At 37.4% G+C, this 14,544-nt stretch overlaps 1 protein-coding gene across 10 annotated transcripts in view; it reads left to right on the top strand.

Moving 5' to 3' along the window:
* The first annotated feature begins 3,734 nt into the window (after positions 1-3,734).
* Positions 3,735-14,544, top strand: part of ABCC9 (ATP binding cassette subfamily C member 9) — a 149,100-nt gene continuing 138,290 nt past the window's right edge. The window contains exons 1-5 of one of the 10 annotated variants that reach the window (XM_077170255.1): positions 3,744-4,443; positions 4,787-4,901; positions 7,462-7,586; positions 8,381-8,542; positions 11,090-11,231. In XM_077170255.1, coding sequence (XP_077026370.1) covers positions 8,401-8,542; positions 11,090-11,231 — 284 coding nt within the window. In that variant the 5' untranslated portion in view covers positions 3,744-4,443; positions 4,787-4,901; positions 7,462-7,586; positions 8,381-8,400. Of the gene's footprint in view, positions 4,444-4,522; positions 4,689-4,786; positions 4,902-5,434; positions 5,786-7,461; positions 7,587-8,380; positions 8,543-11,089; positions 11,232-14,544 lie in introns of those variants that run through there. The other 9 variants (XM_077170256.1, XM_077170262.1, XM_077170260.1 and 6 more) reach the window with 9 other exon arrangements.

Below are 14,544 nucleotides of genomic sequence, written 5' to 3'. Positions count from 1 at the left end.
GCTAGGTATCTACTCAAAGGACTTAAGGGCAAAGACACAAACGGGCATTTGCACACCAATGTTTATAGCAGCGTTATTTACAATTGCAAAGAGATGGAAACAGCCAAAATGTCCATCAACAGACGAGTGGCTAAACAAACTGTGGTATATACATACGATGGAATATTATGCAGCTTTAAGACAGAATAAACTTATGAAGCATGTAATAACATGGATGGACCTAGAGAACATTATGCTGAGTGAGTCTAGCCAAAAACTAAAGGACAAATACTGTATGGTCCCACTTTTGTGAACCGACATTCGAGAATAAACTTGGAATATGTCATTGGTAACAGAGTCCAGCAGGAGTTAGAAACAGGGTAAGATAATGGGTAATTGGAGCTGAAGGGATACAGACTGTGCAACAGGACTAGATACAAAAACTCAAAAATGGACAGCACAATAATACCTAATTGTAAAGTAATCATGTTAAAACACTGAATGAAGCTGCATCTGAGCTATAGGTTTTGTTTTTGTCTGTTTGTTTGTTTGTTTTTTCTTTTTCCTTTTTTTACTATTATTATTTTTATTTTTTTCTCTATATTAACTTTCTATATCTTTTTCTGTTGTTTTGCTAGTTCTTTTCCTAAATCGATGCAAATGTACTAAGAAATGATGATCATGCATCTATGTGATGATGTTAAGAATTACTGATTGCATATGTAGAATGGAATGATTTCTAAATGTTGTGTTAATTTCTTTTTTCTTTAATTAATAAAATAATAATAATAAAATATAAATAAGATGTTAAGTATTTGAAAGTAGGCAAATGTACCACGATTTGCAGATAAAATCATATTTTCTAGAAAGTCAAGCTAACATAGGTGAAACAATATTGCAATTATTGAGAAAATTGTAAAGAGGCTAGATATAAGATAAATATATAATCTGTTAGAAAATATAGTATGAACAGATACTACATTCTTAGCAGGCCAATATATGAAAAGAAACTACAAAATTCACAAGAAATTGTAGAGAATTATAGAGACTCTTATGAATTTAATAACGGATTAAAAAAAAGACTTGAATAAATGTGAAGCCGTGTTTCTGGATGGAAAGAGAGGAAACACTAAATGTGACATGGCTTCATAAATTATTTCCTAGATTTAATGAAAAGCCAATAAAATCCCCCCAAAGAATAAAAGCTAAGAAAAATTTAAAAAGAGTAAAGAGACTATCACTCCCAGGATTAAAATGTACTTTAAAGCTACAATAATCAAATTGGACTGATCAAAGCAATAGAATAGAAAAAAATGGAAAAACAGATCAATTGAATAGAAGAGACATTCCAGAAACAAATTTTACTATAAAATAATTAAGTGCATATGATAAAGTTGGTGTTACACATCAAAGCAAAAAATGATTACTCATTCAGTGGTGTTGATGTAATGAATGGATAACTATATATTCTCATTTCATGGCATATGCCACAATATGTTCCTGAATCAAAATTTTAAAACACCCTTAAACAAATAAAAATGAATGTTAACATTTATGAAATGAAAGCTTTGGGATACATTGTGAAGGTAAAAAGCAACATCGCTGCTTGCATAAACCTTCCCTTAGAAGACAAGTGCCCCAAGGGCAGAGACACTGGGAGAGCTGATTTCATCACTGATTTCTGTGTCTGGTATGAGACCTAGCACATGATACATGCTCTAATAAATGTTGACAGAATTATGAAAACAGTTGTTATTTTAAGAAGGGCAGCATCACTCTCATTTTTAAATTGCAAGTTGGGAAAATATTTGTCAAATATATGATACAGGTTTAATATGCTTCTCTTATTAAAAGTTCACACAAATGATAAGAAACTTCATTAAGATCCATTAGATGGACAAGTCTGTGAAAAAGCCATTGACTATGGAAGAAATACAAAGACTAATAAACGTTTGAAAAAACACAGTGTCAAAAACAAAGAAATGCATGTTATTTGTCAAATTAAGAATTTTGTTTGCTTTTAAAATAATATCTACAATTGATTTGGGTGTAAATGTAGTAATAGGTCATCTCATACTGTTCAGGGGAGTGAATATAAACTTTCTAGAGAAGTAATTTTGCATTCTGTATTGGTAACCTTAAAAAATATTTACCCCTTTTGTCCCTGTAATTACTTTTTAGAGGATGTACCTTAAAGAAAAAATCTACCACACTGAAAAAAAACAAACAAAACCATCACAGGATTTCATCTGATAGTGAACACAGGGCAACTCCATGTCCAACAAAAAGGAAATTGGTTTAAAATTACGGAATATCTACACAAAATGATATTATGCAGACACTTAAATTATTTCTGTGAGGATTTAAAAATGCCATTGGAAAATAAGTGTTTTAAATGATGTTGTGAGGAGACACTTATGCTGTAATTGCCAATATAAAATATGCATATCAAAACAGAATATCAATAATTAATACTCAGCCATTACTCGAGGAGCACACACTCTCTCAGTACTTTACAGATATTACCTCATTTGTCCTCTCACCAACCCTAAGAAACACCTTTATTTGTCATTTTATTGCACTGGACACATGAGGAAACTGACAGTCCAAAGATTGAGTGGAGTAGCAGAATGTAATAGTATGCATGCTAGCTCGGTTCATGTGCCTAATCACTGCAGTATATAGCACCTAAATTTGTTAAAATATAACCAAATATTTCCAGTAGTTGTATTAGTTTGCTGGCTTCTAAAACAATTGCCATACAGTGGGTGGTTTTTTATTGGCTCTCTGCTTCAGAGGTTAGAAGGCTTGCCTCCTCCCCAGGTGGGTATCTTTTTTACCGATAGATTCACACGTCAGGACCAGGGGTTGGGACCTAAACAAGTCTCTTGTGGGAGACTTGATTCAATCTCCAACAGTAGTTATGCTTTTCCATTTTTTTTACAAAGCTTCTACATTAAATGTAACTTTTTATCCTTACAAACGACCTTACTAAGAGTAATATTAAAAAAAAACAAATCTCCAAGTCAACTTCTTTTGTGTAGTCACATTTCTATGTAATGATTCTTTGCACCACCCCGTTGTCCCGCCCCGGGGCCCTTGCAGAGCCTCTGATACTTCTCCATCAAGTTTTAGGGTCCCCGCGGAGCTCCTGCGTCGGGCTAACAGCTGCAGATTGCAATAGCCTAGCGCTCAAAAACCTGAGCTTTCTGGACCTTCTCGGGAGCCGACCCACGTGGCCGATCCTGGAGACCTCTTGTGGCCGCGGGCTCGCGTCCCAGTCCTCAGCCGCTGCCCGATACTCTCCCGGGAACTTAGTAACCTTCCCGAGAGTGGGGCGCGCCCGCGGGGAAATCCCCTCAGGGACTGCAGGACCGGAGCCTGCCCGCTGTTCACAAGGACCGCGAGGCCGAGATGCCCGTTTCGCCCCTCCAGTAGCAGACCCCGCGATCCACCAACGTTTAGGTTTCAGGGCGCGGGACCAGCATTGGCTGCTCACCGTCCTGGAGCGGTGCTGCCTGGAGGTCACACTCGGAGCCCGGCTGCACCAGTCCGCCTGACTGACCATCCTTTCTTAGTTTAGGACGATTGCTGAAAGCAGTAATGATTTCAAGCTGACTCAGAACTGGCCACTGAGAATTTTGAGTGTAAATTAAATAAGGCTGGCGAGGCCCAAAATTAGGGTTTGAGAACTGGGAGTGGGGAGGGGACTTAGGGTAGGTTAAGTGGATTTTAAATACGTTATCTCCTGGAGAGTTAACTATCTCTTTGGCCTGGAGCGGAGTAAGGGGGTGGGGGTGGGTTACTATTTATGCTGCTCTTGGAAACCACCAAAGTTTGGGTAAGTGTCGCCCTTCAGTAGCGCGGCGACTAGTGCGCAGGAGTAGCCAAGTTTTCCGGGTCGCTGGCAGGGGCAAGCTTAGGATTCAGGCTGTGTTGATCATGTGAAACAAACAGAGAAACCCTTGCAACGAGTTTCTCTGCTTAACAGTGAGTCCTTCATTTCCCCGGTCCGGTCAGGGCAAAAACATAGTGACCGGCCCCCTCCGCCCCCCATCCACTTCATTATGTGGCTAATAAAAGGATGCACGTAGAGCAGGGGGGAAAAATACGAATGAGTACCTTGCGTGTTTTGACGTTGAAAACCCCTCTTCGTAGACTCACTTAGTTATATATTGCAAGATTAAAACTTCTGATGAAGTTTGGGGGATGCCTATTATTTGGGTTTGCGGCTGTAGCTGGACCGAGTGGGGTGGGGAGGGTCTTCAGTCCAAGGCGTTGCGCACGGGGCTTCTGCCCAGTTTCCTGCTTCGGAGTCGCAGTGTCCGCCCCGGCCCGAGAGCAGTTTATGCAATTTAGAAACTCGATAGGAGGCAGCAGCTGATCTCCCACCACCCTAAAAATAATCCAACCCGGCGCACTGCGTGTTACGGCTAGGGAAGGAAAACTTTGCCGTCGGAGTAAGTGAGTCCATGTCTTTTGCATAAATATCATTAAAAAAATTTAAGACTAACTGTAAACGGTAGATTTTTATTTAACATTTCGGTAACCAAAAGACGCACGCGCACTGTGTGCGCTTTGCCTTAAGCGATCGCTATTTCTAGGACGAAGGGAACCGTCCGGAGAAGAGAGGGGGTGGGGATCGGGTTTCCAGCTCTATTTACAAAACTGTGCCGGTACCTAGGTAGACCAACTGGAAACAATGCAAGGTGTTACTACTAAATTTTTTTCTCTCGGGTATTTCTTGAACTGCTCATGAAATAGCTTTCTATCTGCTTAATTTTTGGTTACGCTTTGCTTTTTTAAGAGTCCTGCGCCCGGGTTGGAAATTTACGTCTTAAGACAGTGTAGGAAGCCGGTCTTTTGAAAGTAGCGCAAGTGCACGCGTAGGGGGTTGAAGCAGCATCAAGCGATTGCCCAAGGTATTTATTTTTTGCTTTATTTGCTCAGTTTGGGACTTAAAAAAATCCCATTGAAATGACTGTCCTAGGAGTCCTGATTGCTGAGTAGTTCCATTTTCTTTGGTGAGCGAAGGAACTTCACATCCACTGAAGAATAAATGTGTGAATTCAGATCAGGCACTGAATCAGAAGTCAGTGGTCATTTTGCTAAGTATTTTCTAACTTGGATCTGACATAGCGATGGAGGGTGATTAGATAGCTAGATAGGGACAGATATAGAGATAGATGAAAAGTAGACAAATCTTCTAGTTTATGTTTTATGAACCGCCAACTGATTTTTTTCCAAAGAAGATTTTAAAGCATAAACTTTTTTTAATTGTTTTTTTATTTTTTTTTGCAAGTGATCTCCATCCTGAAAATGTCCTAGATAACGATAAAGCTCTTAAGGAAATTCCTTGAAATGCCCTGGGTTCTCTCTCATAACATACATTTGTTTAGTCACTGAATAAATAAATAATGAATTGTTTCACGTTAGAATGAAATCTTTTCTGTTGCTTTTGACATGTTTTTCAGGTGTTTCCAAGCATTTTAAGTTTTCTGCTGTTTCTCTTCCATTAAATTGACAGTTTCTGTTGGACGAACAGAAAACAGTGCTAGTTTTCACTTATTTTACTTATAGTCTACTTCCAAAAGAGAGGACTGGCAAAAATTGCTGAAGGAGAGGCCGGTACCTGATATACATTGACACTTTTGCCAAATTTTTACAATTCTCTATTTAGGCCTCTGTCTGTGCTCGGCTGAACCGGACAGATCCAGAAGGGGCGTGTCTGAAGGATGTCAGGTGACTGAGCTTAGCCAACAGGAACAGCGCTTTATTCCCTTCCGGAAGCCTTCCTGACTTGATGGTGTGTTTTGGAAAGGAAACACTGGCTGACCTTTGGAAATCTAGGAATTAGTTAGAAACTCAGGTTGAATAAAATGCCTTTGGTAAACACTAATAATTATCAACATGTCTGTATTGCTTACTCCTCTTTATTTATTTATTTATTTATTTGGTCTATATTGGAACGTATGTGGGCTGGCTGGTAAGATGTTCCACATACATACTGAATGCTGCAGAAGGGAGGGTCGGGGAGAAGAGGGTGTAGGAAGAGAAAACAGAAGGAAAAATGTGGTGAGAGGTGGTGGGTGAGTTTGGAGCTAGAAGGAAGTGTGAGGCTACAGATGTTGAGAAGGAAGATGTCATTCTAAGACTTATGTCATGAATTTGCAGCAAATACTGTAGTGTTATTACATCATTGCATATTTCTCCATCTTTTGGATCATGTAACTTTATATGATCCCAAGAACTACTTGTAAATGGTATGTTCTTATTTATACAGTCTAAGAGCACAGGAACTTACTGTCTTGTGCACTTTCGGATTCCCAGTGCCTAGCACATGGTCCGCATCCAATAAGTGTTTTAATGTTAATTAATTAAATGGCCTAGAATCCCTGACAGCTGGTACGGGGGTGAAAATAGTCTTAAACGTTTTCAGGTGGTTGTACTTTTCTGACGCTTTCTCTCCACAGCTACAGGACACTTATCCAAAGGGTTACTTAATTGATAGGTTTTAGGATTGATTTAAGTATTAGGCAGGTGGCTGCACAGGTGGTTCAGTGGTAGAATGGTCACCTTCCTTGCAGTGAGACCTGGGTTCAATTCCCTGACCATACGCCCACAAAAGAAAAAAAAATTAATAGGCAGGCAATATTAGCTAACAGAGGATCAAATTTAGGTTAATCATTGACATCCGGTTGGATAAGTATTACATATCAAGGTTTACAAATGTGGCCAACTGGAATATTATAATTTTGGGTACAATTATAAAAATTGGTAAAGTAAAAATTATTTTCTGGTTCATGCTAGGAAGCACTTTATACTTGTGTCTAAATATAAGAGTGGGCTTATGTTTTCTTTTGTGTTACTACTAAATAAAGGAAATAGTCTAAAAACTTTTACTAGTAATTTTTTTCATTTTCATTTTATTTTTCATTTTTTATTTTCAGTTTGCACCTGTCTGAATTTAAGAATGGGCTTAAATTTTCCTTTGTTTTTACTAAATAAAGGAAACAGTAAAATTTTTCATTAGTAATTATTTTTGCTTTCAATTTTCCATCTTTACCAGAAATACATCTAACATGCAAATCATATGAGCTTGGAACTATAACTTCCATTTTATTATTTTAAAAACCTCAAGTCCATTCTAATGCTTTTATCCAGTTTATACTCTTTAATAATTCATAAGGATTTACCAAACGTAAACTTTATCCTGAGTTTTAAAAAAATGTAATTGTTTTAAAAAATTAGAAATGGCCTCAACTGGAAAGCATATAATTGATTTATCAATAAAAGGATTTATTGAAATAATGTGTGAAAGGGATTCAGTTTAAACATTTATGGACTGTAAATATTGAGGCTTGTGAACTATTTCTCTTCATAAAATGCTTTATAAAACCTTCTCTTGAAATTTAACTTCTCCAATAGTTTGCCTACTATTGCTAATCTTTTCTCTGTAATACTTTTTGTTTTTTTCCCTAGGACAAATATTGTTCGTGGCTATTGCTAAACTCTAACTGAAATTTCACGGTAGTATTTTGATGGAGCAGATACTTGCTCCTCTATCATCTGTTTCAGCACATCCATGAGAGGGATCCATTTGAAATGTAAGTCAGAGCATGCCATTCTTCTGCCCTACATCCTCAGTGCCTTTCCAATTCACCCAGTATAAAAGCCAGAATCCCAGCCCTGGTCTACAGAGCTCTGCAAGATTTTGTCCTCTCTTAACTCTAAATCATCTACTTAATTGGAAAATGAATGCCGATTTCCAATGATCAGACATCCTTCCTTTCAAAATTTTTACAGCATGCATTTTATGTAAGAATGGGACCTGAATACTTTCATTTAACTGGTCAGTTAAATACAGTTCTATTTAATTTGTCCAGATTACTTAGTTTTAATATTCTTCAGAGAAAGGTTGTTTGCAGACACATTGGTCTCTGTGTATTACTATTTTCTGCAATTAAGGAAATTTTCAGGAAATTGTGTCCAGCCAAAGTTATTTGTTAATGCATTTTCAATGAATAGACCTGGAAAAGGATTTGACATAACATTTTGACTTTTCAATCATTAGCTTCACTTTTCTCCCATTTTTCTTAACAAATCACCTATTTTGTTCTTTGAAATCATTTTAATCAAATACTCCTTTGAGGTACAACTATAGAAGATATTCACTATTTTACATTTTACAAATCAAAAGAAAATATTTTAAAATTAGAGTATATTTCTCTTTAAAAAAAAAACAACTATAGAAAAGAGGACTTTGTCATGCATTTATCTAGTTCTTCAACTGTAAAAATAAGGTGGATAAATGATATAACCCTCTCTATAAGGCCATAATCCTATGAAAGAGAGTTTAATTACAAGAGACTTTTTTCTTTCTCTTTTCTTTCACTTTTAGAGTAAACCATATGAGAAGAAATGAGCCTTTCATTTTGTGGTAACAACATTTCTTCATATAATATCTGTAAAGGTGTATTAGAAAACCCTTGCTTTGTGAATGCCCTCAATCTGGTCCCTCATGTTTTCCTGCTGTTTATCACTTTTCCAATATTGTTTATTGGTAAGTAATGTAATGTTGCTATGTCACATTAGTAGTGAGATTTGGTATAATGTTGACTTAATTTCTCCATCATGAAAGCTGATATGAGAGTCTATGAGAAAAGAAGAAACTTATATTTTGTGTTTTCTTATTACTTCTATTTTTAGCATATGATACTCGGTAGGTAAAATAGTGGGCATGGTCCTCTAAAGGATGCTTCCAGATAGCAGCAGCTGGTTTTTGAAAAAGATAGAGATAATATATGAGATGGATCTAAAGCATTGATTGAGTACTTGCTTTGTCCTAGGTGAAGGCAATGGCAAATGGGTGACATAGTGTGTGCTTTGCCTTCTGGGAGTAGTCCAGACAAACAGATGCATTAAAGTCAGGAGAACTTAACTGTATCACATTTTAAGCCCACATTCAAAAATGGGAACAAATTATACTAGGCATTAACCTGCTAGAACAACTAATTCTTCCTGGTGTTGGTGGGAGGAGATTGCCCAGAGAGTGACACGTTCCAGAACTTGAAGGTTACAACGTGTGCAAGTTAAAGTAGGAATGACGTGGGTATGTTTTGAAGAGAATACATTTGCAAAGAAATGGGAACCATTTTCTCTATGCTTTTACAGTTTATGCATGTACAGAATCCAGTTATTCAGAGCAGTTATGTACAATTTGTGTGGTCCTACCCCCTGAATTACCAAAATAGACCATTTAACTTTTTAAAAAGTTATAAAATATTTTCAGTATGTAAAAAATGACCACGATTAATATAATAAACATTCTTTGAACCTACCACCACTCATCCTTTGGAATGTAGCTGTAAGAACATGTGTATCTTTTTGCATATCACTTCCTGATTCTGTTGTTATTCCCACATCCTTTCTTCCCATCCTTTCATAAGTAGTAACTACTATTTATAATTTGATGATTAATATTCCCATCCATGATTTTGTTGCCCACAAAAATATATGAAATAATAAAAAGTCATCAGACTTACTTTCTTAAGAAAAATAGCATAATCAAAGAATATGCTTTAAAGAAAGATTTAAAAATGATGTGAATACTTTTATTTATTCCTTAAATAAATTCACTGAGAGCCAGCTCCATTCCTGTTATTATTTCTTACAGTGATCAAAGAATTTGTCCTATGGTGTGTGATGTCATAATAGAGCCCACCATAACTTTTCGTGCAAAGTTATTCAGGTTAAACAAATATATAAACAAATCTAAATATATTGGTACCACAGTAGCCATACGTAGAAGTACTAGTGCTATATGTAGCATTATTTGTAGGACATTACAAACGCTCTTTGGCCAAAAGTAGAACCTGCATTTTTATTGCAGTTATTACAGTTGATAATTCCTCTTTTTGTTGTCCAGTTAACTTAAAAGGAAAGACTGTGACATTCATTTTTGTATCCCTAATACCCAGCACAGTGATTTGCAACAATGGTATTTGTATAGAGTCGCATTGAAATGGATAGTGTCAAAAGAAATTATGGGGAAAAGTGCGTTCTGCTTATTTATAATATTGCATTCTTGAGTCAGTGAGGGGCCATCAATACTTAAAATCTCAAAGAAGTATCGGGTACAAGGAAAATTATAATGCTGCATAAAAGACACAGAACTTGCCTGCAAGAGTTTACAATGTAAACTGTGGTAGAATATGTTAAATTTAACTAACCTGCCAATAATGAAATACGTTTGGCAACAACTAAGACGCGAATCAATTTTTTTTTCAAAGAATGCTTGAGAGGTCCCTTTTATACATACAAAAAATCCTTCCTGCAATATTTCAAGAACAAACCCTCATTCATTCCTGAAGTGTGTCAGGCTTCTCTACTGATGAAAATGAGGGAAAAAAGGGCGATGAAAGGAGACAAAAGTCGTTTGTTCCTGACATGCTACATATGAATTGGTATTATGCTGTAATTTTGAGAGGAAACATCACAATTTTACTAAATATAATCTTGAATATTTTCTTCAGTGATGAGCCAAATGTGAAGCTATAATGTTCTTGAGCTTGTTTTTAAGCTCTTTAGTGTGAAAAACTTTTAACTTTTGCTTGTTGAATAATGCAGGCTGAGTCATAGGTAATCATTTTACTCATATAATATGCATGTGATTAAGAGTTCGCTCAATAATGAATCCCATATTTCATCACCAAGTATTCCTTTTTTTTTTGTTAGTCCTCTCACAGATCCCAAATGCCACATTGTTTTCATTGCTATCATTAATTTGTATTTTGTTTTCCTTTTGAGTGAATGAGAGGCCTGTTGGTAAAGGCATATAATTACAGTGAGATAGCCATGTCATCACCCAGAATTGCCATTATTCCTGAGCAATAAACCATTAATGTGTTGGTTAGCCTCGGCAGTCTTGTAAAAATTAATTGAAATTTTATTGTTTTAATATAGTGAAAATAGACCAGGTTTTCCATTGCTTCCCTAGAAAGCACTAACATTTCAGGCTTCCCCCTCCAAACCAATATAAATGATTTCCATGATTATAATGGATCCTTTTCTCCCCCCCCCCCTTCTGTTATCTTTTCATCTTTTTCAGGGTGGGGGAGCCAAAGCTCCAAAGTACAAATTCATCACAACACATGGCTCCATTTTCCTGGCCATAACCTCAGATGGATTCTTACCTTTGCTCTCCTGTTTGTGCACGTTTGTGAAATAGCTGAAGGCATTGTTTCAGATTCGTAAGTCACCTGGTTTAGCTAATGTTATGACACTATACTAGTGGGTATATTGACATGGAGGGTAGCTAAGAGCATGTCACGTGCGGCTCCGGGCATAGCACAGTAGGGATAACAGTGGTCAGCTACTTAATGCCATAATCAGGGGTTTTGCCTCTATTTTTGTGTTGCTACATAATTTCTCTGGTAAAACAAATTCAGATCAGTGACTTAACTCTCCTTAATGCGCTTTCCACATTTTTGCTCCCTGATCAGGGTAGCCTTTGCAGAAAGTTCCTCTCTCCTTTTAAACACTTCACTGTTTACCTTATCCTTAAAAATTGGTATAGAGATATTATCTATATTGATATATAGATCTAATAGCTAAATATCTCTATGAGATCTATATACCAATATAAAGTATATTAATCATTTCTCAGATGTTTTAAATTATTTTGCAAATAACCAAAGATAGATGAAGCAGGTGTTTAAGAAGTCTGAGAACCAGTGAGATCATAGCAACAGATTGTATGAAAATATTTTAAAATATTTTTAAAAATATGAAATATTTTAAAATCAGAATCTGTCATAAAACCCATATTTTTAAGGGAAATTTGTTATATTCTCCAAGGCCTGAGGTGGCACACCTCTTCCTGAGCAGTGATGTAGAAGGGCCACCCTCTGCCTTTGGGGCAAACTCACCCTCTTCAAATGCTTGGGTGAATCTACTCTTCTGGCCCAACATTTCTTGACTTCAGACCTTAGCTTCCATAGTTCTGCCTCTGAAGTTATTTTTTCTTCCAATTTGCCCCTTTCCTGTCCCTTTTAGTCCAGACTGGCAGTGGTTCCATTTATACAGATCCCACAGCGCTCTTGGTTTTCTATGCAGCGTACTGGGATCATGACCATTACACAAAAGGATTTTCCACACAGCCTTCCTGGATAACCCCTTCTCATATACTCACTTGTCCTGTAATGGCTTACTGGTTCCATAATTGGTTAAATCTTCATGTGGGATACTGTTCTCTCAGGTCTCCCTTTCTGGAAGCCCCAAGTTTTTCATCAGTTGGGGCTTCCAGACCATCAGTTTCTGGTCTCTTTATACCTAAGAGTTCAGTCTCAGCTTATCTCTTGCCTATTTCATTTCACTATAAGCTGCAAGGAAAAGCCAGGTTGCACTTTCCACATTTAATTTGGAAATCTTTTCTGGTAAATATCCAAGTTCATGACTTTTAAAATCTGCCTTCCATCTAAACCAGCAGTCAATTTGGCCAGATTCCTTGCCACTTTAAAACAAGGATCACCTTCCATTGAGTTTGCAATAACTCATGCATCATTTCTGTCAAAGGCCTTATCAGAGGTACCTTTAGAGTCCACGTTTCTACCAACGGTCTCTTCAAAGCATTCTAGGCATCTTCTATCAAGCTCCTGACAACTCTGCCCAAATCTTTCCCTTAATCCATTTTAAAAGCTGTTGCAACATATCTGGTATTTTCCAACTGTAGCACCCAACTCTCGGTACTAAAATCTGTATTCGTTTGTAAAAGCTGCTGGAATGCAATATACCAAAAATGGAATGACTTTTATAAAGAGGAATTTATTAAGTAGCAAGTTTATAGTTCTAGGTCTGTGAAAATGTCCAAATTAAGGCAAGGCTACACAAGTGTCCAAATTAAGGCATCCAAGGAAAGATACCTTGGCTCAAGAAGGCCGAAGATGTTCGAAGTTTCTCTCAGCTGGAAAGGCACATGGTGAAGTCTGCTAACTTTGTCTCCAGGCTTCTTCAGCGGCTTCCCCAGGGACGTTTTCTTTATGCATCTCCAAAGGTCTCTGACTGTGTGGGGTCTGTTGGTTATAAAGCCTTTTCCAAAATGGTTCCCTTTTAAAGGTCTCTAGTAAGCAACCCCACCTTGAATAGGTGGAGACACATCTCCATGGAAACCATTTAATCAAAAACTACCACCCACAATTGGGTGGGTCACATCTCCATGAAAGCAATCAGAAAGATCCCACCCAGCAATATTGAATGAGGATAAAACAGCATGGCTTTCCTGGGGGTACATAATAGCTTCAAACTGGCACACACATAGTAACAAAAAAATAAACTCAAGTAATAGGAACATTTTTGTTATAAAATTATGTAAAAAGTACACCATTTGTTAAAGACTGTCTGCGAGAAGATCTTCAAAGTTCTTAAAAGAAAGCTCCAAAAACTTCTTTCTTATTTAAGAAACCCCTGCACATCTGTTTACATTTTTCTGTTGCATTTAACAAAGAATGGGACTTCTAAGCATTTGACATGGATCCAACCACTTTCAAATGCCTTTATGATGGCTCTTTGCATACATGAGCATACCTTAGTTTCTGACAAAAAAGAAAGATATGTCACCCCTTCAAGCATTTAACTTAATGGGCTTTAGTATGGACAAGAGCTCCATACTAAAAAATAACAAACCAAGATTTCACCCTTGATCTCACACTACCCCTTTGCATTCTGTAGAGGTTTGCTCCTTACCCTTTTTAGTGAGGCTTTTCGAAGTCATCGTCCAGTACTTCTGACCTTCAGAATTTAGTTTGCTTTCTCTCTTGCCCTGTCCTATTCTGGAAACTGCATCAATACTTTCGACTTTTAACCTTAGTAATTTATATATCTAGTTTGATCCTATAGAAGTTCTTAATATTTAGTTTTCTTTATTAGAGACTAGCTTGAGGCCAGAGTGTAGGGACTTCCCTGTCCTTTCTGCACATGAAACTTGTCTTGTGTATGCATGTGTGCCCTAGGAATTTCCCTGTTTATACTGATGAGAATGTCCCCTTTTCTCTAGGAAATACTTTTCACGTGATCCTGGGCGCCCTACTTTGTGTCCTGTAACCAGGAAACCCTTGCTCTGGGCAGCCACAACTTGACTGCTCTCCCACAGCATTCTGTAGGAGAGTTCTGTGAACTGACTTCTATGTGAAGGCAAACCTGTGACTGGTGTCCTGATTTGGTCCCTTAAGCCACCAGCAGAGGGATTGGGCCAGATATCCATATTCCTAATATAGTCAGAAGGGTTGCTCTGCTCCTTCCAGAACCGCACACAGAGAGTACACACGTGGTGGGATGGGGGCCAGCCACGGCACCTTGAGAGCTACAGCTTTTAAGTGTCCTTTTCCTTGATCTGGTGCTACCCTGTTACTGTAGTCCTTTAACTGTTTTCTGAAAGGTGTTTCTGCAAGTTCTTGGTAGTTGTTCAAAGCCTTTGTGCGAGGACAGAGCCCTGAAGCTTCTCACTCTGCCATTTTGATTGGGACAGGCTTTTAATTCAGACTTTTTAAATTCCTTTAATCATTTTCT

Source organism: Tamandua tetradactyla, chromosome 7, assembly GCF_023851605.1.
Source record: "Tamandua tetradactyla isolate mTamTet1 chromosome 7, mTamTet1.pri, whole genome shotgun sequence".
Classification (NCBI taxonomy): Eukaryota; Metazoa; Chordata; class Mammalia; order Pilosa; family Myrmecophagidae; genus Tamandua; species Tamandua tetradactyla.
This window is presented reverse-complemented; position numbering and strand designations above follow the sequence as displayed.